Genomic DNA, 26,288 nt, shown 5'->3' with positions numbered 1-26,288 from the left:
AGCAAGATCAGCACTGTAATCAGAGCTGTGCCATTCTAACCATGTACTTTGATAGGCAATCGTGAGAGCTTTTTATTTAATGTACCACGGTTTTAAGAACTGAGACAAGTAGAGCTAAGAAGTCAACAAAAAAAAAAATGCAGAAGAAAACATCAGAGTGATGCACTGGCTTTTCATAACATATTTAACACTAAAAACTGCTTGTGTAAATCTCAACACCCTCACTGTCACAATGAGACTGTGCAGAGTTTTTCTTCAGGAGTTTTACTGTTAAAGCAGCTTTTGTTTTTGTGCTGAGCGACTGTCTATATCTGGGTCAGTGACGAGGAGTGAAAGGATGGAAAAAACTGACAAAAAAATCAAATTTTATACTGACATTTTTTTCAAATTTTGTAATCTTTATGTACAATTTTGTTTACGTCTAAATTTGAGCTGCAGTTCTATACATTTTATTTGATAAAAGCTGTAAGTTATAAAATAGTGACCAGGAGTGGGCCATTGGGAGCTTTTACAGGCTTGATTATCACAAGATTTAATTTATGAAGGGGAGAATCACATTTACATCCAAATGATAAAATTAATCTGCATGGAACAGTACCCAAAGTGCAGCTGTGAAAGGCCTAAATCATCGAAATAAACGAAATGAACAGACAGTTCTGTGTAACGTGCTGAAAGTAAATAACAGTGTTTCTTTTTTAAAGTGTAGCCATCAACCTCAAGTCTGTATCATCTGAAGCAGTTTAACAGTTTACAGAAACATTGGATGACATGCACCATGTAAGCCTGATGATATAATTGTTCTGCTGTCATTGAGGTGCTTTAGAGTTTCACATTTCTCTTACAAGTGAACTAGTTGAGACAAAGTCAAAATATAGCTTTCTCCAAAAGGATTTCATCATGGTAAATACATAGAAGATTAGCAGCTAAGCAGTCAGTTTATGAAGACGTGCTGTATCTGCACTACACTGGCTTATTCAGTGTACTGAAGCATCTCCTTCATTGACTTCCATTAAATGGAATAGCCTCTTGTCTTTCTGTTGAGTGTTATGTCATTTTGAGCAGACCATGAAGGCTTTCTCCGAGAGAGGTGCTCTGGATGCTTGTGTATGAAAAGGAGGAGAGGATGAAAGAAAGAAAGGTGCCTGCAGTTGTCTCACCTCCTGTTCCTCATGAGTTCCTTACACAGCATCTGTGCTCAACGAAACTACTGTTATTCATTAAATTGTACAGATCCCCAGTTCCGTGTATGTTTGTGAATTAAATATTTTGACTAATTTAATTACGCTTTCAGCTACCATTAAGACTCTGAACACCGTTTAGCATATTTTGCAATATTTCTAAATCCATTCCACTGAATTATGCAGATTTTTCTCTCTAAATCAGCTCAGAAAATGCAAAAAATATTCCCTCTGGGTCTACTCATGAGGAAAGTCACGATTTGGATTGGTCTCACTTCTCAGATGCAACACATACACACACAAACTCACTCCACTGACAGATTCTTTATGCGATAGCACATTTAAAGGGATAGCAAAAAATTTCAGTTTTTTTTTTTTTTTTTTTTTTTAAGCAGCGTTTGACAATAAGGACTGACAAGGTCAGCGGGATGAAACGTTTATCATTTGCATTTGTGTTTAAGCTCTGCCAGTGTAAATATTCAAGTGATTTTAAACCATACAAGTGCAAGAAAATGTCTTTAATAAATTATGGCAGAATATAATTTTTTTGTGAACTCCCTTTAACGTCAAGACACCTTCCAACAGGGTCTGTGATACAGTGTGAGTGAGGGTTAATAAGGGCCTAATTAAACAGCATTAATTTAGTGCTGCTGGGCAGTTAGCATGTATGCTAAGGAGGTTTAGCATGGAGTCAAATTCAAATGACGACATTTCTGTCTGTCCATGAAAATGTGTCATCTGTGCTTATTAACTCTCTCACCTTCTCCAATGTCCAATGCACCATTTTTTTTGTTTTTGGCAGATTTTCACTTAGCTGTTAACCCGCCTTTGGTGACTTGATGTAGCCAAATAAATATTTCATTGACATTTGATCTGAAGGCTCTCCTAACCCTCCTGGCAGAGATTACTTTGCAATTCTAATGAGAAGTCGTGTGTGTGTGTGACAGCTCTCACAGACAGGCCTCTGGGCCAGTGCTGTAAACAGACTTTGACCTCCTCACCCTGCTCTAGTTAATTAGGCCGGCTTACCCAGGGTAAGCTTTGGGATTTCATGTTTCAGATGAATACCTAAAAGATAAAATACACTACCATACAGTATTCCTTTTAAGACAGCTGTTTTTGTTGTTGCTTAAAGGGATTGGAAATTCTGTCATTTTCTTCAGTGGAGCTCGAAAGTATAAGAATGTCTGTTTCTTTTGCTTATACAATAAAAATCAATGAGGTCTAGTTTTAAGTCTGTGATAAACCAAAGAACTTGCAGTGCTGAAAGCAGACTGTTTTCGCCTTTCGTTGCATATGTCTGTGCTAAAAATTTGGGCTTGAACACACTGTGAAGACTACAGCAACCAATGGCCAACGTATGTTTCGCACCTGTGTGAGAGGAAATAGCTATCAACAGAAATGGCAGAAGTCTCTTATTAGTCATTCAAAAAGAGAACCAGAACTAGGACAGTGGATATACAAACATTGCAATGCGCGCTTGCTTAAATTTGAATTATAGTGATCACGTTCTTCATTCCAGAAATCATTCCATGTCGTTAAGAAAATATATGCATATTGGAATGCTTAGGTAAGATAGAGAGATAAAATTAGCACTCTTGACAATTTGGCATTTGCTTGCTTTCATCACTTTCGTTTTTCTTCTCCTGCTGGTTCACTAAGCTGAACAGCCAATCAGAGTGATCTGTCTCACCGACTGCCCAATGCTGATTCAACATGTTTAAAAAGCCAGCGATGGGGTCCAACTATAGTGACAACAACAACATGGAACACGCCACAAAACCTGAACAAACGCTCTCAATGACAGCTTGCTGTTGGCCAACAACTGTCTGTCGGCTTTATTATAGACCCCTTTGACTTCCATTGTATGAACAAAAACATGGTCATAAATATCTTTTATCATAGTAAAATAAAGATCTGATTATCATTAGGATTTAGCACTTTTGCTATTAAGCAACCGCACAGAAAATGCCTTGGCAACCGCCCATAAGACATTTAAGCATTTTGGCTGTTTCTTTTGTACCACTTCTCTAAAGAACATTTTGCTTCATTCATAATGACATTGCATGCTATTTGCTTTGCAGATACATGTAATTAAAACTTTGGCGATGCAAAAACACAAGGACCTTATTAAGTCTTTATTTTCACATGCTTTTTAGAGGGTAGCTGAACTGCTCTTTTGTTGACTTAAGTTAATGAGCAGAGTGGAATATGCGTGTCTTGAAGGGATGTTTCCTGTGTCTGAGTGCAGTATTCTCTGCTACTCTAATGCTGTTTGCTCAGGTCATTGATGCCCAGCCATGCACAGAGCAGAACCACAGGAAATAACAAGGCTCTTCTGCCGCCAGCACTGCTTGATCCGATGCGTGGCGACACCCATTTAGAAAACAGTGAGTTCAGACACATAGGGATTAATTATTTTTGCTTAATTGAATAATTATAGAATATGTGCCAGCCTGCTTTTCATGTCTCAGTGGCTGACTGGAATTCAGGAGACCCTCATGGAGGAATTGTGTGTACACTAACCCTCCAAGGGCCCTGTGTAGCTCACTAATGCACAGTGCCCAATGTTTTAGGAGGCCCTTTGCGAGGACAAGGGTTCAGAGAGGTTAATTTTTTCACCCAAAAATGAAAATTCTGTTGTCATTTAGTCACTACTGATATTCCACTAATGATATTCCATTTAGTCACTCAAGATATTCCAAACATGTGAGATTTCATGTCACAATTAGCCTTTTCTACATTTACATTTCAGTTTATAATGTTCGGAGGATGTTAGCATGCTGGCAGCTCTTGGTGTACAGTGCTGAAGTGCCTCGGGCCACCCTGCTTGGCAAAGTTAGGGGAAAACTAAATCAATAGGTCACACATAGTTGATCAATGTTGTCAGTAGGGAGTTCATGCATGGCTGTTCGACCTAAGCCATGTCACTCTGTCAATATTTGCTTGTATTTCACTCTGCCTAAAGAGTGTTTGATATGGCACTGTGTGCCTCTTCAGACCTTCAAATAGAGTCACACGCTCTGCCGTCAATCATGTGTGAATCATATCAGACATGACACTCAGTCTTTTTTACTGCACCCATGTGTGTTGCACACATACACAATTATTTGTAATTCTAAATATTTGACAGCTGAAAAAAAAAACACATTTTGGCATCACAAATTCAAAGGATGATTTTTATATTTAATTTTTATATTCATCAGAATCAATATAGAATATTATATAAATATATTATTAATACTTTAGATTTATTTTTGAAAATATATAAAAAATATAATATCTAGAAATACTCATTGTTATTAAAATTCAAATTTTTTTATCCAAATAAATAATGAAGCATTGTAATTAAGTTCTTTGCTTACATTACAGTTCAAAGTTTGGGGTCAGTCTATTTTTTTTCTTCTGAACAAAAATACATTTATTCAGCAAGAACACGTCCAGTTGATCAAATTGACAGTAATGCTGTTCTTTTGAACTTTATTCATCATGGAATATAAAACCTATCACTTTGTTCTTAACAATACTAGGCAGCATGGCTGCTTTTAACATTGATAATAATCAAAATGTTACTTGAGCACCAAATCAGCATATTAGAATGATTTCTGAATGATAATGGGTCACTGAAGACTGGAGAAATGAGGTGGAAAATTCAGCTTTGCCATTGCAGGGATACATCACATTTTAAAAGTTATTAAAATACAAAACATTTTGAATTTAAATTGTATTAATATTTCTCACCATTACTGTATTAATAATAAATAAATGCAGCCTTGGTAAGCATAAGAGACTTCTTTCAAAAACATCTTTGAACATTAGTGTAGCTGAAAATTCTACTGTATATTGTTTAAAATATACTGTATAGTGCTTCAACAGATATGTGTAACCCTCTAACCATACAGGAACATAGAATGTGACAAATGCATTCATTGTAGAGAAAGTGTCTTGTTATAAATCCAGTGGAGTGTAATCTAGGTCTGTCTTGAATACACATCGAGGAACATTGTGCATAAGTCTTCTGGGAGCAGAGAATGACCGGAGGGCATCATGACTCTCTTGTAGCCGTCACACATACTGTATCACTGATTTGATCTGTGCCTTCCTAATTTTATCTCTCTAGGAGATAGGACAGTGTCAGCTACATTTCAAAACCTAGTAAGCTTCTGATCTAGACAGTTTATTTTTTATTTTTTAATTAATAAACCTATGATGCATCAAAAAGGTCAACAGCTCTCTAGATTTTGGGAAGCAGCCAGTGTCATTCATTCACTCACACACACTTGCATACAACAGGAGGACAGATGTATTGGGTTTTGTAAGGTTACAGATTAATACAGGATAGCGGTAAAAACAGTGAACGTGTGCGGTAAAAGTGCTGAGTCAAATCTCTCGCTTGTCCCGATAACCGAGCCAAATACACACACTGAGTGTGTTTGAAGCACAGGCCTCCACACAGGATGAAATGCTGTTCCTCTGGCCTTCTTCCAAAGAAGAAAGGAAACAGGTTTGCAGTGAAGAGTGGTAAGGTGGTAGAGGGCTGGAAATGTGATTAGAGTGTCAGCAGGGCGGTGAGCAGACGGATGGTAATGCTTGATATGGAGCCCCATGTCTCATAAATATTCTTTGGGGGAGGCTTTATGGGGTAATACAGACTGCTTGTTTGTGTCACGGTGATGCAGGTCACACATGCACATGCGTATACGCTATACACATATACTTATTCTTTATTATTGCTAGTTGTTAGATTCTGTGAGTATATTTTTATGCTTCTGTTCTTCTACATTTACACTGCAAAAATACAGAAACACAAACTTACCTGACCTCATGTAAAAGAGGGGCAGCTGTGGGGCTGGACAACTGATGAAGTATTGTATAGGAATAATGAACTGGAGTGGCCACAGTGCAGTATTAACAGTAGTAAGTTCTCATTTTCTCTCTTAGTAACAAGGCATGAGAGTATGAAGTGTGATTAGATGTCATCGAGTGGTCAATCAGCCTCCTGGTGAGCTGATAAGCACTTCGAGCCTTTGGTTCTTACCCAGACGTGACCTCTAATAGTGCTGGTTTAATGAAGCTGTAAAGTTTAACGGCTTTGCCTTCAGGTTGGTGGAGGCTGGTTTGAGATCTTATTCATTTTACTGTAACACACAATGACCTTTCCTTAAAAATGTATTAGCCTACAGAAAACAACTACAGTTTTTCATTTTTATTTTTTTAAATTTGTGCTTTTGACATGAAAAATGGCACAGTAATAATAAAAAAACAGCTCTAAAAGTAAGTTTAATAAGTCAATTAAATAAGAATACATATAGTGCAATATAGGTCTGTCACGATATTTGATTTTCGCTACACAATTAATGTGGTAAAAATAAATCATGATAATGTTATCTCAATATCTATAGAAACTGTGAAAAATACAATTAAGAATTTTATCAGTAAAATTTAGTTTTAAATTAGTTAATTTTGTATCTCTTTGTGACCAATGAATCACACTTAAAATATTATAATAGTGTAGGGAAGTGGAGAGAGGTTTTTAACTATAACTGGACAAAAGCGCATAGAAAAACCCTTACTATTGATCAGCACTTCCTGCAGACTGAAGTGTCTGACACTTTTTTACAGAATCCCAATAAAACCTCCCACACTTGCAATATCAGGTGTCAGTAGAGTGTCTTACTTTGACCGTTTGTATGGTAATAGTAGCTACACACTGCATAATTACTGGTGCTGTATGATTTATGATATTATCATATAGTAGTAAAACAATTTCAGTCATTTCATTTTCTTATCATGGTTATCATCAATACTGGTATATTGCGACACCCCTAGTATAAAGTATAATTTACTTTTATTCTTTTGATTATGGTGGTATATAATGTTCTTGAAGCTTTGTGACTGTTTTAAACCCTGAAGTGAGTGAGCATTCAGGTTGTTCCTCAGTGTCATGGTGTCTTTTTTAATCCACTTCTCTGTTTCTCTTGCTGAGTGCAGCAGGAGATGGAGAATTGAAAGTTTGAGTCTGATTACATTGAGAGAGGTTGAGACAGATTACCTGTCTCTGATTGCCAGTGGAGTGGGTTGTCTCTCTTTATCTCTCTTTCTCCTGCTTCCTGTTCCCTTTAAATCTGTTACGTTGGCACAGAAACCTGGACAGACTTACTGCTCATCACCCACAGAGCCTGCCATGACACTTCCTTTATGTAAAAGGGCAAACAGAGGACGTTAATGTCATTTTTTGTCATGTAGATTATATTCACTCAAAAGATTTATCTATATCTATATATAGTCTTGGGGGATCTCACTTTTAACTTTAAACCTAATCCACTGCTTTTCTCCATTAGCTTTACTGATTTGTATTGTTGAACCAGTCCATGCCAGTTGGGCATCAGTGTTTAATCTACACCCCGCCACTGAGGTCGTTGATGCCAGCAGGAGGCTGTATTGATCTTTTGTGCTCTGCCCACTGCGGAGAAGCACAGCAGGCATTGCATAGGGCAGCCTGGGGCTCCTAGCCGCATGGACAACAGATCTCTCCACGCCTGCTCCATCAAGCTTTGCCCTGGCAGCAGTGCTTTCTGATTAGCTGTGGCAGCTGTGGCCAACAGGGCGGTGTGCCCAGCTGGCACAGGTACCTGATGTGGCAGCTGCTCTCAATAAAGAGCTGCTGACACCAGCTGGCCACTAGAGGACCAGCAAGCAGAGGAAAAAGGGAGAGACAACATCATCACATATAGAGCTGTATATGCACATGTTGGTTTTGAGTTTGTTTATTGATCAGGAAGAACTGATGGATAATTGTTTTTGAATACAAAGAAAATACAAAAAAAATTAAAATACACAGTTGTGCACTACAAAACTCAAATTGGGCTCATGTGTAGGACAAAAAAATAAATAAATATTGTCAGCACACACACTGAAATTACAGTTCCAGATAATTTATTAATAAAATAGTGCAACTTTTCATCCAGTCATGTGTTCTTCATTAGAGATTGTGCCTGACACAGCTTTGACTGGGCAAATAGTTGCGCTGTTTTGCTAATAAACTTTCTGGAGATATCATTTCAGTGTGCAGGCATCTATCTTTTTTGGTTAATTGTTTCAGTGCCCTTGTTGAAATGTACCAGTATGACTTGATACGTGCTTGAGAAGTGTTTGTTACACACATATGTACCAGGTACAGTACTTGATGTATTTTAAAAGAATAGTTACAAAATCAAATAATAAAAATACTGCTTTACAATAAAAGCTACCAAAAAGTATACCATATGACCTGTCTTTTATTTTCCTATAGTCTATTAAAGCAAGTGATAGAAAGTAATGCTTTATTTATATAACATGTTTTACAATAATTTTGTGTAAGTGTTTTACAGAAACATGTAAATGCGTTCCTACACATTTTCCATTTAGAAGTTTCAAATTTTTAGACCTCTGTTTTTCAGACCATTAAATTCGCAATACTGAACTCACAATCTGATACTCTCCCAATACTGCAAACTTGTGCTGGTACAACTAATTTTGGTACTGTGACAACACTATTTTGTAGTATTGGGATAGAGTATCAAATTGCGAATTCAGTATTCAGTATTTTGAATGGAAAATGTGTAAGAACTGTGATACAAAACGTCAACTTTTGTTCCTTAAAAGACAGAAAGTCACACTTTTAGAATGACATGAGTGTAAGTAAATGATGGCTAAAAATTAGAGATGCAAAAAAAATCAACTGTATATTTGTTAGATCATATGCATTTGCAACGGGAATTCTGTTTGTATCTGATTGTATGCAGATGTGGCCAGTAATTTTGAAACTAGCTTTGTTTGCCAAGTATATTGTATTTTCATGGCCTGGAAAATTCAATGCAAACTGAGCATCTCTTCTAGTGTCCTTCCGCTTCTTGTTGTTTGTGGAAATTAAGTTTGAAAATGTTCACCATCCTAGCAAACTGTATGTATCATCTTCAGTTATTTACTGTGGTAAGTGCTTTCTACAGTGCATGTAGTTGTGTGTGTGTGTGTGTGTGTGTATTGGCCAGCGCTGAGAGGAAATCATTAGCACTGTCTGGGAGGAAAGGTGCAGAGTGACGCAGCTCTAATGGAAGCTAAGGTTGCTGTCTGCTCTGCCACAGACCCCTGGGGAGCGCCTGGAGCATCCATCCGCCTGTCTGTCTGCTGTCCCCTGCTCTCTGCCTGTCTCCCTGTCTCCAGCTCCCTCACTCTTCATATATGCACTTCTGCTCTAGAGCTCAAACACCATGACGATGACCTCACCTTTTACTTTTTTTTTTCTTAAACTGCCAATGAAAGGAGATTGTCAGAACAGCGCAGAACAAAGAGACGAGGAAAACGGCACATTACCTTGGAGGAATCGTTCACAGCCAGGCCAAATGTTGTGAACAGATTCTTATAGACATCTTTAATATTTACTTTTTAAATTTTTTTACAGAAAACTCATATCTTGAGAAAATGTCTCTTTGAGACTGCATAACAGTATGTTGTTTGATTTTTAAATCAGACTGTGGGTTATTAAAGTCTTTGCGTGTCAAGCTTATGGATGCTCAAGGATGCTTGACAAAGCCCCTGCAGACACATCTCGCCCCCTTAAAACTAGCAGAGAGATTTACATGAACTGCAAGATTTGTCGTCTTCTGTCTCAAATTTGAGACCACATTAACCCTAATGCCTACTGTATCATATTTTATATGCACATTTCTAAGGCCTCTAAATTATCAGCATGATCAAAATTTTGAAAACCTATTGTACACAAATCCACTACATCTGCTAGTTTATTTTTTGTACCAAGTAAAAGGCCTTCTAGTGTAATTATGAAAATGTCACCCTTCAGGTTGTTACCCTGAATGTAAAAGTTTTCAAGGTTAAGTAGATAAACAAGTCTGTTATAAGAATCAGAGACAGGAGTTATACTCGGTTAAGCTTGTTTTGGTGCAAGACACATTGACTGACATAAGACCGCAAAATTGTCCTCTTATAAGATCAAGAAAGGTCCACTCAACCTCTCCGTCATACTGATGATAGGTTGAAGAACATATTAGGCACAAAGAGTTGTGTGTGGTGAGGGAAGCATTAGCTGTGTGAGATGGAGATGTGGGGCCACTGTGATGCCTTGTTGTCAGTTCAAGTACTAAGATGGAAAGAGGAGAATCCGTGCAGAGCACTTTTTGTTTCCATAAAAATATTAAGCAAAACAAATGTTATAATAATAAATGTTACTGGAGTGCCAAATCAGCATGTTAAAATGATTTCACGTGACACTGAGAATTCAGGAGTAAATTACACTTTAAATGATATTAAAATAGAAACTGTTATTTTTAAATTGCAATATACTGTTTTACTGTGTATTTGATTAAATGCAGCCTTGGTGAGCATAAGAGACTTCTGAACTGTGATTTATTTCTTTATTGCATTCAGAACAATACTCATCAGTCTAAGAACAAAGATCTTGATAAGTGTGGCAGCTGTAATTAACATTTTTAAACATAAATTATGCTAAATATATCCAGGGGTTAAGATTGTTTTTTTTTTTTTGAGGTTGGGCACTGTAAAATCTGCGGTGGTCTTATATTGGTGCATATTCAGTATACACCTATTCCATTTGTACGGAAGGACGCGAAATAAAACAAATCCTTTGTACCGGTGACTTCAGATCTGACGCCGTATAATCTGTCAAACTGTGGTACAGTAGGTGGTCAACAACAACTGTTGGAGTGCTGCAGTTTTTGAATGCCCTTCTGTTTGTTTTCATGCCATTATGAGAGTAAAGAGAGCTGATGCACGTGTTTGTATGGAGCACCTGTCCGATGATGCATGTGATAACTGTTTTCTGTAGAGATGCGTGTGTGTGCTGTGAGTGCCTGCACTCAACAGTCTGACGATAAGAGACTGAGGGGAGGAGAAGTGAAATGAGCTGCTTTATTCTCCTGAAAATATGCTAATGAAATTCACTTAGGCTTCATTTCCCAAATGTTTGCGCTCTTCTCTGAAGTAACGTTTGATTTTTTATTTATTTTTTCTTCCTTGGAGGGAGCTTTCCTGTATTGTTCTTCTGCTGCAGGGTCTTTGACTGCTTCGGCACAGACATGAGCTAATGTTTTTTCCACTGTTCGCAGACTGTCTAAATTTGTGTGTGTATGCATACTTGAAATTAAGGCATGTGACTTGTTGCATTCCCAGCATCAGCTGCCCAGCATTAAAGATGTTGGCTGTCAGCAGTAGTCAAACACTCATTCTGCTTTACCCTCTTGATCTTGCTAGAGAGCTTTTCAGTTATCATACTGTACTGATGGAAAGTTACATTTTATCACTTCATGGAAAGGCAATCCAAGAATGCACTGAGATAAGCTCAAGATATGTACACAGTCTTGTACCTTTGTCTTTTTGTCTGATTTTCAAATACTTTTTTTGCCTTAGGTTTGTAATGTTGTGATTCACTTTGCGGCTGGTTGGGTTGGTTCATGACTGTTTAACAAAGACTTTTTAAATCCCTATGGGAAAAATGAATGGCAATAAAAAAATTGAACAAAGGCAGCTGAAAAAGAGGACAAGCATGTTACACTACGTATGTAAATGCTAGGCGACTCCCTTATTAACTTTATTTGAAAAGCACTGTTTGTGTTGTGTGTGTCAGATGCCTTTAATGGAATTGCTGTCAATAAAGATCATTTAATTTACTCATTAGGCCCCATTTTGGTTATTATGAGATGGCCTTTGATGGTAGTTGTCTATGTAGGCAGCAAAACAGCACTCTTGAATCAGAACCGCTCAGTCTCTTTGTACCAGCAGCATAAATAGAGCAGTCAGCAAAAGCATCCTCCACAGCCCCTCAGTTCTCCAGCCTGTGTTTTTTGTAGGAAGAAAGTGGGTGGTATGCGAGTTTTGATTGTCAGGTGTTGTCAGAGATGCAGGGGGGCAGAAATACCACAGCATGTCCCCTCACAGCCCTCCTGTTTCTCCACTTCGCTGAAGGCTATTATATCCACTCACTGGGCCATGGACAAGCATGCTGTAAAATACATGACATTTACAGTACTGACCTCCTTTTGTGATGAATTCCCTTTGTGAGGGCATGGAGGGATGTTCTTTAAATCACATTCCTGGGATGGATGGGGATTCTGGACTGAGGGTCTTTTATTTGGAGCTGGACTGGCAGGGTTGTATGATGCACATTAGTGTTGTCACGATACTGGAATTTCTAACTTCGATACGATACCTTGAAAAATATCGATATTCGATACCATTTTCGATACCACGGTGAAAAAAACTGCCACAATATTAAGGGGGTAATTTTTTTAATTTAAAGATAGATGTAACAAGTCGAGAACATGCGGTATATTTTACATGAACAAAAAAATGTCTTGAGGTACTGCATTTGTTGATTTATTTATTAATCTTTTATTAATCTTAGTTAAATGTTAATTGAAACTAACGTTTACTAATACATGTACTAATTAAAATCCAAACTTCTATTTGTTGATATTCTCATTTGCTTCATAACCAAAATATTTCCAGATATAGGGCCCTATGAAATCCGTTTTATTTTTCCCCAAATTCAGTTTTATTTTTTTCTACATTCAATTTTTTCATTTTAATTTTTCTGGATTCCGTTTTAATTTTTCTGGACTCTTTTTTTTTAATGGTCAAATTAAATGCTATTAATCTAAAAGCATGTCTAATTCATTAAAATCATGAAAATTATACAATTTAACATTTAATTTATTAAAAGTGTAACAAAAATGACACGTTTAGGGCCGTATGAAATGTTTTATTTTTTTCTCACCTTATGTTTTATTGTTACCAAATTCTGTGTTTTAGCATGTCTATTATTTGAATGCATACAAACAATTTTTATTTATTCTTACAGTAGCCTTATGAACTGTGTTTTCCCCCTCAGAAATTCTGTGTTGTGTATTTAAATTTGACTGGATATCAGATGAAGGCATAAAACAATTTTAATTAATTTATATTTGAATTAATGAAAATTCAACATTTACATTTTTGGCAAATGAAGGGGATTTACTATTAAAATTAAAATATTTTGTGATTATTTCTTTAAAAAAATGAACAGTAGTAGTAAGTAGTAGTATTATGTACATTCTACTAAATAATAGTAATATAGCCTATTTCTGGCACACGGTCTTTAATAGGCTAAGTTAAACAGTACTTTTATTTTGACGGGTTGCCGTGAATACTTCTAAAGTTCTGTGTGTGTATGATATGACGCTAGTTTTACTCAAATTAAATGGTAAAATGCTGGTAAAGTGCCTTTCAGATCAGTTCTGGAGATATTGTTGATGTATTTATGTCCTCATTGAGACGGCAGACGCTGAAATCACCGCGAGCGCCACATTAGTAAACACAACCGCACGTGTAGCACATTCACACAGAGACGTGCAGAACATGCAGGATTCATATTTAAATCGACTTTTGCAGCTTAATATTTACAGATACTAGTCCATATCGCGATTTGATTTAAGTGGAATGACCTACTTTTGATTAATTCATCCAAACTTTGACAAATTCCGTGACATTCCGCGTTAAACTGTAAATTCCGTGTTTATGACTGGATTCCGCGATTCCGTGCGCGTTCTCTGCATCGCGGAGATCATAGATCCCTACAGATAGCGCTCCTGCTGTGTTCTTTAACAACCAGAGCAGTCATCTTTCTATTCACTTCACTTTTGCTATTTAACCAGAGCGAAGAAGACGAGTGCGGTCACGTGTGGTGCTTGTTCACGCGCCTTTGGAGAGAAGTGAAAGTGACAGCTCGGCTAGTATCGGTGTATCGATACTTCGGGAAATTAATATTGGTACCGTTCAGATATTTCAGTATCGATATTTATCGAAATATCGATATTTTTGACAACACTAATGCACATAACTCACCTGCCCCAGCATGCCTGTCTCTAAAGGCCTTTCTCACACACCTCAGCTGCTTGTATCCAGGCTGGCATTGTATTTTGACTTGTTACGGCTGAGCATTAAGGGCTTTCTGTAAGGCCATGTTCCCTTTAGGTCAGTCAAGATTACATAATCGACTGTTTGTGATTGTTTGGTGCACTTTAAATTCTAATCATGCATTGCCACCGGAATGGAAAAAAAGCATTTTTTTTTTTACTCTATAGAAGTTCAGTATGAGAGTGAACCATCTGAGTACACCATGCATAGTGAACATTTATTTATCATAATTGCATATATATTTTTTTATTTGTTCAAATAAAAAGACCTTGATTTATGTTTTTCTGCTTGTCAATTTAAAAATAGTTTGACACTTACAAACCCTGGGCCAATGCTATTGTTCACAGAGCAGATGAGTGTGGTGCACTGGTTGCTGTATCGTGCAGCTGCACTCCTCCAAGGCTTCCTGAACGTGCTGTGGAGAGCCGGAGCAGTATAATTTCTCTCTGAAGGCCTCCTTTACACCCTGATCATCCGGTCTCCATTGTGGCTCCAGTAATCTTTGTGAAATTAGCTTCTGAGATGCAGATTTCCTTTTCTTTTTGTTACATTTCCTTTTTTGAATTAGCAGTTTGAGTGGGTTTTTTTATTTAAACCCCCCCCCCCCCCCTTCTTCGCCTGTCCTAGATGGTAAGCCATTTAGAAGATGATTTTCATTCTACAGCAGTTGAAACTCAAGTGTTGGAATGATGTCTGCATCTTCATCATCTAGATTTACATCACACTCTAATGAAATCTCTACTGCTCTGTCTGTGAACACAATCAGCCAACCCCTTTATCACTGATGGTTAAATATCAGCTAATTCTGCCATAAAGTGCGGGTGTGTGGGAGTGCATTCTTGTGTTAATTATGTGCCTTTTTGCGCAATACAGTTTATTAACAAAAGCACAAGACATTGGGCACTGTTGAATACAAGTTTGTTTCATATTCAGAGTTATTAAATAAAAGTTTTATATATTTTTTTTAATTTTCCACCTCTCACTACCCTGAGGCTACATAAGAGTATGTTTTTGTAAAACTAACGCACATTTGATGCATTTTATCAACTAATTGTTGTAATTCTATAATTTTCTGGTAATGGTCAGTTTGTTAGAATTATGAAAACTACTGTTACAACATTTAGGTAAAATCCACTTAATACCACTTTTATTTTGTTAGGCAGTTTAGATGAATTCACTACATACTCCCATGCTCGACAGAACATTTTTTCTGGAATGCAAGTTCCTCCTATCTGTTGTTCTGTTTTACTACCTCTAGTGCCCATGTTTACTTCTCCCTTTGAAACACTTTATTAGTTGACTCCACTCAGTGTTTATGGTGTTTGTTTTGAGTGGGTAATGTGAGCATTATTCAAGACCTTGCAAGCATGTAACATTCTTCATTAAACCGCCACATTGTTTGTTACAGCAGTGAGGTCGTTCCATTTGTCCATTTGTTTTATGCATTATTGACACAGTACATGCACTACTTTGTGTACACACACCTGTGCACACACAGACCCTTTGCCTAATGCAACGGTGGGGAACGTTGATCCTGGAGGGCCACTCTCCTGCAGAGTTTAGCTCCAACCCTGAAAAACCCTGGAAACAAAACCTAACTGCATCCTGAAGCACTTGATTAGCTGCTTCAGGTGTGTTCGATTGGGGCTGGAGCTAAACTCTGCAGGGACACCGGCCTCCAGGATCAACGTTCTCCACTCCTGGCCTAATGTATAACGAATGCTATTCTTTCTTGACATCCTATGCTTTTGAAATGACATGGAGTGGCCTTAACATGGGCAGCAGTGCCATGCCCATTCAAACTGAAAGGGCCAAGTGGATTTTTTTAATTTATTTATTAATGTTTATTTTTTTTAAAGTACACTACTTAACATTTTCTGTGCAGTGTGGCCATGTTTCACCGACATACAACCCTGAGCTGTCAGGTGTCCTGCAGGTACCCACGCACACATGCCGTCTGAGGAATTATCTTCCACAGAGAAAACCTACACCTACGCCATCTCTTGCTCACTGTAACAGATACCAGCTGTCACAAAACACCAGCGTTCTTCCCCTGCCAGCTTCCCCGCTGTCTGACCGATTCGCTCATCCTCCTATATCCTCTTCTGTACTTCTTTTCTCTCATCTTCCTGAGTCACATCTCTCTCTGTGCTTCTTTTCCTGTTTTCACTCTTCTTTCCTTCCTCACCTCATATTTCTGCCTGCCAGCACGTCTTCCCCCGTCATGCACTGCTGCAGGGGACATCTTCTCTGTCCATCATTATTTATGATCCCTACGTTCAGCACTCTTGCACAGAAAGGCACTTCAATGAAATATTCACCTGCTCAACTTGCTGTAAAGTAGTTTGCTCAGACTTGTTTATCCTGTGTATGTGACCCGTGCTCGCTGTTCTCGTGTCTGCACTGGTCTTATCTAATCTGCCTGCTGCTTTCTGGCACCAAACACGGCATCCCTGCTGCGTGCTACATGTCGCTGCTTGTGCTTGTCATCTATAGCAGCTGCTGAGAGCGAACGGCCGATGCACACTTACTGCACCATTTCGGTTCGCAAAGGCTCCCATAATGCTATGATAAATCAGCACAGCAGTGCACCCCACACGATTCTCTCTGCACTGTCTTCCTTTTTTCCTGAAAATTGTGAGTTTAGTGTTTCTTTGGACAGTACACAAAAAATTTAAAATTCTTTAATCAAGATGAATATATTAGTTCCTATTGACATCCATAGTATGGATTTAAAAAATACTATGGTAGTCAATAGGAACTGAAACTGTTTTGATACCAATATTTAAAATTATGAGGGCAAGTAAACGATGACATAATTTTCATTTTTGACTATCCCTTTAAGTGTGTAAGATGCTATTATTTTCTTACAATTTTTCTTGGAATTTCTTGGAGAAGCTCCTTAAAATAGATTCAGTTAATTAATTAAGTGGTAATGATTTTCAACCAGCTTTGTATTGTGACATCTGCAGTATAAAGTAATGTGTATTAATTGTTACCTGCACCAATATCTACTTAAAGGTGGGGTAAGTGATTTCTGGTAGCCAATGTTGATATTTCAAATCACCAAAACAAACACGCCCCACCCCAAAAGGGTCTCGCCCCTATTTTCATAGCTCCGCCCCACACATACGTACGCAACCCAGGCAACGATTAGTTCTGTGAATCAAAGCAAAACCAATGTTACTCAACTATCGAGAAGAAACACCGCAACCTCGACATCCGATCACAGGTCTTCCCGCTCCTTGAGTTCTCTCCAGTGCTGGAAAGCTGATCCAATATTTACACGGGTCCTATTTGCCTTATCGTAACACCGTGTTTACACTGGACGCAAACGGTGCGACAACATACTATAGAACTCATTATAATCAGTGATGCTGTCTACACTGGATGGGGCACGACAAATCCCTGACAGTAAACTGCTGCAGAGTTCTGTTTATGACGTACTGACAAAAATTTTGAATGATTTTTAACAGTCGCTTTCTCACTTCCAGTGTAGACAGACTTTAGCTGTTGCGACGCGGTGCAACATGACAACTTTCACGTCTGGTGTAGACACGGTGTAAGCCTTCTTTTGTTCCGCAGACGTTTTCCTCTTGTTTTTTATCCGCCATCTCTATCTCTCTGTCGTCGCTCAGCTCGGCTAATGTCTGTCATGTGCACTGATTTTAGCCTCATTGAGAAACTCAAAGCGAGGGTTAAATAAGTGATCGATGGTTGGTAAGGTCTATGCAATTGAACATATTGCTGTAAACTTGGGATTTCACATTTCCATTCTCTTAAACTCATCCTTTCCTCACTTTCTCTCTTTCTGCAACGTGTGAATGTGTGAATGCTTGTATTCATGTTTTAGATTAGTTTATGTCTTAGGTTTATATAAATACAATCTTGTTTATATTGAAAAGAGAAGTATCTTGTGTTTTCTGCTCACAAGTTAATGTCTTAATCTGCCGATTTTGTTACTGTGCTATTTAATAGTGTTTTCACTATATTTTGGAAGATCCAGTGCAGCGTTTGTTATACGGCTCGTTCAGTGAATCGCCGTAACAGTGATTCTGTTCAAATCCCTATAAAATCATAAATGATTCCCTTTGAGCTAAATTAAACTATTTCTTTAAATTACATATTACTATTACTTTTTTCTTATTACGTTACAGACTGGACCAGCAAGATATTCCTCAATCAGCATTATTTCTCCCCCACAAAAAGAACAGTCAGTTTGTTTAACCTGTCAGTGAACATCAAACTCCACCGCAACTCCTTCAGGACTCCAACAGTTCAGATAAATGCATACCGCCTGATGTCTTCAATAGACAGCTCGGCGCAACTGAATGTTTTCTGTGTTCGTGGTTGGTGTTAATACATAACGTCATTTATGTAATGTCTAGGGAACGTTTATGCCAAAAACAACATGAGGACCATGACAGATTGAGTAGATAATGCCCATTCAGATGTTATGGCGCTTCTGAGTGTCATGTATCCACAGTTCCAGCAGTTTAGCATGGCCGAGTCCAGCTCTGAGCCATGCGTGGCTGCACCTCGGCTCTCTGCCAGTAAGCAGCTTTGCGCTTCACGCCATCTGCTCTGGCAGTTTGTGTTGGGGAAAACACAGCCCCTCACGCACCCGTATTAGCAAGATACAGTGATTAATAATAAGCTCTCAACCACTTCTTCAATTTGCATTCTTCTCCAGTTTGCCGGCATTGCAATTTTATAGCTGAATCAGAATAGATCTTTTTATATATTAAGAAGTGTCTGCTTGATTCTTGAAGGTCAGCAGACTGGTGTAAGTTGCAAAGGACATGAGATTAGATTTTCTTTAGGCTAATCATTGGGTGCGTTTACATGCACAGTCGTAAACCAATTATTCTTAATAATATGACAACATGTAAGGTCATGTTAACACCATAAAACCATGTTGTTTTATAATGTTAAGGTCTTACAACACATTGATTTATTTTTTGCCAGCTTCCTGGTTTTACTGGCTTCTTGATGTCTGATTAGCTACATCAAAATAATGATTTCTACATCTCATGTAAGGTTTTTATAATGAGCAGATTTTTGATCAAGATTAATTCTCTGTATTACTTGGTGGAGATTTATTGTTATAGCCTAAATCCTTTATTGCTACTGTTATGGATGGTCTTGCTGGTGTTTTTTAAAAAGCAATATGCCATAAGACTGATGGTACACCCCTTCATCGTGACTTGCCAGACAAGACCTTTTAACCTTGTGGCTTTATGCTTTAGTAAATCTCAGCAAATGCTCTGCTTAAAAACTCAATTACTTGTGACGGACAAAACTCCCTAGCAGTCTCCCTGTGTGCTTGTGTTCTTTTTAAATTTTAATTGTGTAAGTTTGAGTGAATGAGAGAGGCCTGATCTCTGTACTTGGCTAGAGCTGTGTATATGATTTGCATGGCTCTGTCCAAAAAATACTGCCTTATAAATAATTACCATTTAAAAAATAGTTACACTACTGTTCAAAAGTTTGAGGTCAATTTATTTTTTTAAAATAAATTAATAGTTTTATTTAGCAAGGATACATTAAATTGACAGTAAAGACATTTTCAGCCTTCAGTTATAGACACAATGTAGCACTGCTGCTCTCCAAACACTCCTCCCTTAAACTCCGTCCTCCACCCGTTCACTGCACCTGCAGTTCATTAACAGTTCAGCCAGAGAAATCGGATGACAGGAAGACAGCAGCCAGCCTGAAAGTGTTCTCTGCGGAGCTCTTTCCTGGGAAATGTACAGAGAGAGATTCTGACAACACATATTTCATAAAGTCTGTCTATTTTTATGCCCGGAAATCTGTGGGTCAGAGTGAACTGGGTCATCTGTAATAAAATGTAACTTGCATACCTGAGGAGGAGGGTGAGAAATTCGGCAGTAATTTAGAGAATAAATGTCAAGTTTGAAAATGTGGCCATGCTGAGCTTAAAGTATGTAAATATCACACAAGCTCATTTTCACTCACTGCAGTGAGAGAGAGAGAGAAAAAATCTATTTTTTTCTAAATTATTGTTATTTTTTTCCTGTGCAAGAAAAGAGATGATCTGATCTGTCAAGCTTGAAGCTAAATCCTCCGAATATTTACATTTGGATAAAGTTATATTAATTTGTGTCTGATTTATTTTTATCTTTATTTTATTTGGATACTAGGAGAATTAAAATGTTCCTCTTTTTAATGCTTCATTTACTCAGAAGAATTATTTATGTCCATGTCCATGTCCTTTTTTTTTTTTTTTTTTTTCCGAATGACTGATTGACTGACTGCACATCATCTTTACCTATAGGACAGAAACACTAACACAACACATCTGTTGACATCAGCCTATTGCACACAAACAAGCTAAACCTGCTCCAGAGGTCTTCAGGCCTGCAGAAACACTCAGAGCTCATGCTGAGAAGGGTTAAAGGCTTTTGGCAAATCAGATCACAGTTTTTCATGAAAAGCCAGTCTCTCCCCAGCCTCTCTACTCCCTGCTGTTCTTCAAACACTCAGTCCGCACAGAACATTCTCATCATTCTCATTGCTGATGTGAGCATTTCTTCATTCCTAGAAAGAGGCCAGTCTTTTTACTTAAGTCACTGATACTCAGCTTGTGGCTGTCAAGCCACGTACGGCTCTAATGACATTTTTGAAAAATCTCACTTCCCCCCCCAAAACCGTTTCCATATGAGGTGTAATTGTTTGAATGTGACTTGTGGGTACTTGTTCTTGCGAAGTATTACTATCATTGTGAGTTGTTGTTGTTTTTTTAATTAATTATGGCTGTGTAAAGATCAAATTTAACAGGTTCATGGGTCAAAATAGCAACAATAGCTCAATTTTTTGAGAGCAGAGGAAACAAAGGCAATGTTGAGGCCAACTAAATTAAAAAAATTTCTTGCGGGAAGGTTAAGGTGTGTGTGTTATGTTTGATTGTGGTTTTTGTTCTGCTGGGAAAGATCTGGATTTGTTTTTTTTTTTACTGACTATAATAGTTATTTGCCCACTCGTAGAATAGGCCTCTGTATAAAAGTGATCGCCAGTCATAGACTGATAAACCAGACTGAATAATCAACCAAAATTTGAACGTTTTAGGGATCATAATCATTATGATTCCTAAGCTGGCTACCTGTATATTTCATTTATAATTTTGAGTAAATGTATTAAATAAGAGTTTATTTAAAAACTAAAAGATTTCTACATCTCATTTGCTATAATTAAATTGCAACATGGCCTATCTTTATCCCAGCATGTGCGGGAATCTAATTTACCTGTTTGTTTCCTCTCCAGGGGGCCGTTTAGTGTGGTACGAAGATGCATCAACAGAGAGACAGGCCAACAGTTTGCTGTGAAGATTGTAGATGTGGCCAAATTCACCTCCAGCCCTGGCCTCAGCACAGAAGGTAAAACACTCGTTTCCTCTTTACGTGACGATTGTGAGAAGAATTCATCAGCTTCATGAGCTCAGAATACATATTCAGTGTTATCTCATGAATAAGCACTGCATTTTTTGCATACAGATGGAAATGAACCAAACGGAATGTCAGGGTTTGTGTTGATTTGATCAACCACTCTCTAATCAGGACCTTTGGAGAGGAAATCCTGTATGTCTACACCACCAACTTATCTTCTAAACATCTGCGGTTTCTGTGACTTATACAGCTGTCCAAAATGTACTGTGGAATTAGCATTGCTTTGTTGATGTGAAAATAGAAGAAGTGCTGCTTGGCCCTTATGCTGAGAGTGGGCACCATTTGTGTTTTGCTGAGATCGTGGATACGCCTGCTTATCATACAGTAAAGTACATTACAGTGGGATAGAGTAACCTTCGGTAACCTGACTTTTTGAATTGTGCTCTAGTGTGATCACAGATTTCATCTTAAATGGCACCTTGGGGAGGTTCTAACAGCAGTACGCTTGAGTGTTTTCAATGTGTGAGTTTTGCTCTGAGTGTGTGTGTGTTGCTTTAGCTAAATGTTTCTCAAAGCATCTACGCAACAGGACTCAGGGCTTGACATAAAGCATTCTCGTGTGGTTGTCATTCAGACAAGTACATTTGTCATTTACTTGTCAGAGTATAAAAGTTACTTGCCCGGAGAGAAAAAAATACATTTAAATTGAGTTATAAATATAATTATTTATTGTAGTTATACAAAACATAGTATAGTGTTTATAGAGTATATGTAGTAGATTTTGAGCATGTCACATTTAGTTTTAGTTCGATTTTTCTTTTTTTAAAATAAAATAATAAAGTGTGATAATACTTTTATATTTTTAAAATAAAATGCAGTATTAAATACAAATACAATTATTTTATAGCAAACTTAAAAATAAAATGCTAATATTTACTACTTTTTATATATTCATTTTCATAATTTTCAAACTTAATTTTATTTATTTTTTTATTTAGTTTAATTTAATCAGTCAGTTAGTATAATAAGATATTTGGGCTGTTACCAAACAAATGAAATCAGTATCAACAAAATTTATCTTGGCAATGCAAAGGAAACACAGAAGATGCACCTGAAGTGGAATAGATATATTTACCCGCTGTTTAATGCAGCTCTGAGGGACATGGAATGCTTTAACCTGCAGAAAATGAATGAATTACAAATGAATAAATAATGTTTTGATACATAAAACGTAGAATACTGATATTTGAAATTATTTAAAAATATTAAATAAAGTACTGTAAATGTGAAATTAAAACCGCCAGTAGGTGGCAGCAAGTCCCTGTTAATAAGCGAGTGATTGCGATTGAACCAATTCATTTAAACAGTTGATTCATTTAGGAACGAATCACCGTCATGTTGCTCAGAGACACACAACAGTGCTGTGGCTGTGTTTAGAATTATTTCTGTTTGGCGAAATAGAGCAAAAACAGCCAATATGGTGTCTAAAACGTAAGTCTCTTAATATTAACTTCTTGTTTATTGAACTGCTGTATAAAATCACATTTGTAATCATGCAGATTTTTGGAGCAAAAAAAAAAAAAACGGCACTCGATCTTTGTATGATATTGTTTAACTATATGAAATGAGATAAATATATAAATTTTCTGCCCCCATATCTTGAATTTTCTGATCATTCTTCATGCATTTTAATACTGAATCATGCAGTGAAAGAACACACTCGCATGTGCGCTAGTCTAACCTACTAGACTTCTTTACATAATGTATGCGTGCACTCTGTAGGTGTGTTTTGTTTGATTCTTGCAATGTACTCAATAATGTCAAATCGCACATCGTTAAAACAACAATTACAATATTATCGTAAAACGAGGCGAGGCTATATGTGACCCTGGGCCCGTATTTATCAAGCCTCTAAGAATTACTCTCAAGAACACTGCTAAGAATTGACTTAAGTGAAAAAAATTATTGGCTCAAAGCTGCGCTTAAAAGTTAGTTATCAATCATCTCAGTTGTAAATTAAGCGAAGTGTAGGACTAAATCTTAAGTGTCAGTCTTAGAGATGATTCACGACACTTTGCTGTGCCACAAACGGGATTTTGGATGACGACATACGCATGGACCAATCACTGAATAGATTTCCAATCAGTGACCAATCACTGAATAGAGATATTTTAAGAATATTCTCAGATAAATTCACTTTGAATGGTTAAATTCCTATTAGGAGTTTACATTCAACACACATTTGACAATAACATTTTTCAAGAGAATACATTATGGCAAGGAAACGAAGCATCATCACAACTCAATTTAGGGTGCCGATAGACGATAGTAAAGTGTATCGACAATAGTCAGCGATAACGCCTGTTGCAGATGCCTTTGACGACAGCGAGACGACAATTATTATTATTATTATCCGTCAAAAATAGACTAGGCCCTGGACTACAAAACCAGTCTTAAGTCGCTGGGGTATATTTGTAGCAATAGCCAAAAATCCATTGTAAGGGTCAAAATTATCGATTTCTTTTATGCCAAAAATCATTAGGATATTAAGTAAAGACCATATTCCATGAAGATATTTTGTACATTTCTTACCGTAAATATATCAAAACTTCATTTTTGATTAGTAATAGACATTGCTAAAAACTTAATTTGGACTCAAAATAACTGTGAGGGTGTCACACCTGGAGCCTGTACCATGAAACCGAATTAGCTGGCTAGCCAGGCAAGTTTCAGTTTAGTTTGCTAAACTGGGTTTTAGGTACCATGAAAGTGGTTTGGCTTTTAGCAGGGTTCATCGCCATAGTAACTTAAGCTCCACAGCTAACCTGCTCCGGGGCAGGTTATATTCTGGTTTAGAGATTTCAAACCGAAATTTGACCAATCAGCTTCAAGCAAAGTGACACCTCTCTAGCACAATGAAACCACTCCTCCAATTTCTCTAACTCCAAATTAGAGGACGCTACATAGTAAAACATTTTTAAAGGTAAAATCATCTGATTTTTAGAGATAATTATTTTATATTATTTATACAATTATTATACCCTTAATCCATTACACAAACATGCTTAGATTAATTCTAATTATTAAGCTTTTATTTAAAATTAATATAAACATATAGATAATATGCGATATAAATAAGTTTTAGAATCAATAGCTTTCAACTTGACTACACATGAGCTTGGATTTTTAAGTGTTTTTATACCTGTACATATTATCAACTCTATAAACTAACTTTACAACTTTTACTTGCACTTACATAGTAAAATGTTTTCTTTAAGTTTTCCTCTTTCATGGATCGATCGTTTCATCTTGCTGTGTAAATGTTTAAATTCTTCATATTGTTCATTCTTTTAATCTTTGGTAGTGAATCACACTGACTCTCACTAGAAGTGAGTCATAGTTTTGAAGGTCCCATGGCATGAAAATTTAACTTTATGAGGTTTTTTAACATTAATATGAGTTCCCCTAGCCTGACTATGGTCCCCCAGTGGCTAGAAATGGCGATAGGTGTAAACCGAGCCCTGGGTATCCTGCTTCGCCTTTGAGAAAATGAAAGCTCAGATGGCCCGATCTGAAATCTTCCCCTTATGTCGTCATACGGGGAAAGGTTACCTCCCCTTTTTCTGCTTTGCCCACGCATGAGAAAATGAGCTACGACCGTGCGAGGCGAGCGCAATTTTTTTTTCGAGAGAGAGACATCATGGCTTGCAAACGAGCGAAGCACTGTTTTGCGTCTGAGTAATAAACTGCGCATATTAACAGACAAATTATGTTCATATTTAAAAGTCCAAACAGTCAGTAAGCGACAGGTGTTTGTAAACGCTGTTTTGTAAATGATTTATTGATGAGTCTGCTGCTTTAAGGCAAACTGAAAGCGTTGCTTCTCTGCCGCTCGCTGCTCAGAACAGACGCCGAGAGAGGCGACACTGCACCGGGAGAGAGACCTCGCGCTCGAGGGGCAGTACTGGAGACATCTTCCAACTGAATAAGGTTTTTTTTTTTTTTTTAGTCGCTAGGTTTGTTAGTAAGTACCCGTTATGGGAAAAAAAGCCGCCTAAAGGGTCTGAAAGTTACTAAATATTGTTCTAAAGTCGCGCTCGTGTGTGTTAGCGCATGGTACCGTGGCCGCAAGCTGCAGGACACACACCCACCCTCCACCTTGCCCCGCCTCTCTCCTCATCGTTAGCATTTAAAGCAGACACAGAAATGGCTCGTCCTAAGGAAAGCTCATTTTGGGACTGGCTCGTAGTGGCTGAAATTCTGCACCAAGGCTGAATTTCGGGAACGAGACTTCAGATACAGTACACAGGACCACTTAGGCCTATATAAAAGCATCCAAAAAAAAAAAGCATGTCATGGGACCTTTAAGGCATGTGATTGGCTGCTCATTACTGATGTCACACTCTCATGTGCATGCGCTCCATTAACTCAGGATCAAGCCTGAGTTGACAGAGAAAGTTGATGATCAGCTTCATGGTACCAACAAAGCCGGATTGGACTGGTTTGGTTTTGTCAACTCAAAACTAATCCTGTAACCCTGAGTTTGTTCAGCCACCATCATGGTACAGGCCCCTGAGGACAGTTTTTTCCCCCTGAAATGCCATCCTCTTCTGTTTAGATCGCACTGACTGATTAAGAGTTGACTAAACGACTGCCTCTCGCTCTCATTTTCCTGTCACATTTCAACTTCCTGTGTTGGCAACAGATAAATGTGAAGCTTGTCTAAATAAGGACAAGA

At 37.6% G+C, this 26,288-nt stretch overlaps 1 protein-coding gene across 11 annotated transcripts in view; it reads left to right on the top strand.

Annotated features, from left to right (window-relative positions):
* caska (calcium/calmodulin-dependent serine protein kinase a) overlaps positions 1-26,288 on the top strand; it is a 171,341-nt gene that overhangs the window by 64,305 nt on the left and 80,748 nt on the right. For all 11 annotated transcript variants that reach the window (XM_079427334.1, XM_079427341.1, XM_079427340.1 and 8 more), the window contains exon 2: positions 21,429-21,541. In XM_079427334.1, coding sequence (XP_079283460.1) covers positions 21,429-21,541 — 113 coding nt within the window. The remainder of the gene's footprint in view (positions 1-21,428; positions 21,542-26,288) is intronic.

Source organism: Barbus barbus, assembly GCF_936440315.1.
Source record: "Barbus barbus genome assembly, chromosome: 10".
Classification (NCBI taxonomy): domain Eukaryota; kingdom Metazoa; phylum Chordata; class Actinopteri; order Cypriniformes; family Cyprinidae; genus Barbus; species Barbus barbus.
Note: the sequence above shows the minus strand (reverse complement) of the source record. Positions and strands in the feature narration are given on the sequence as shown.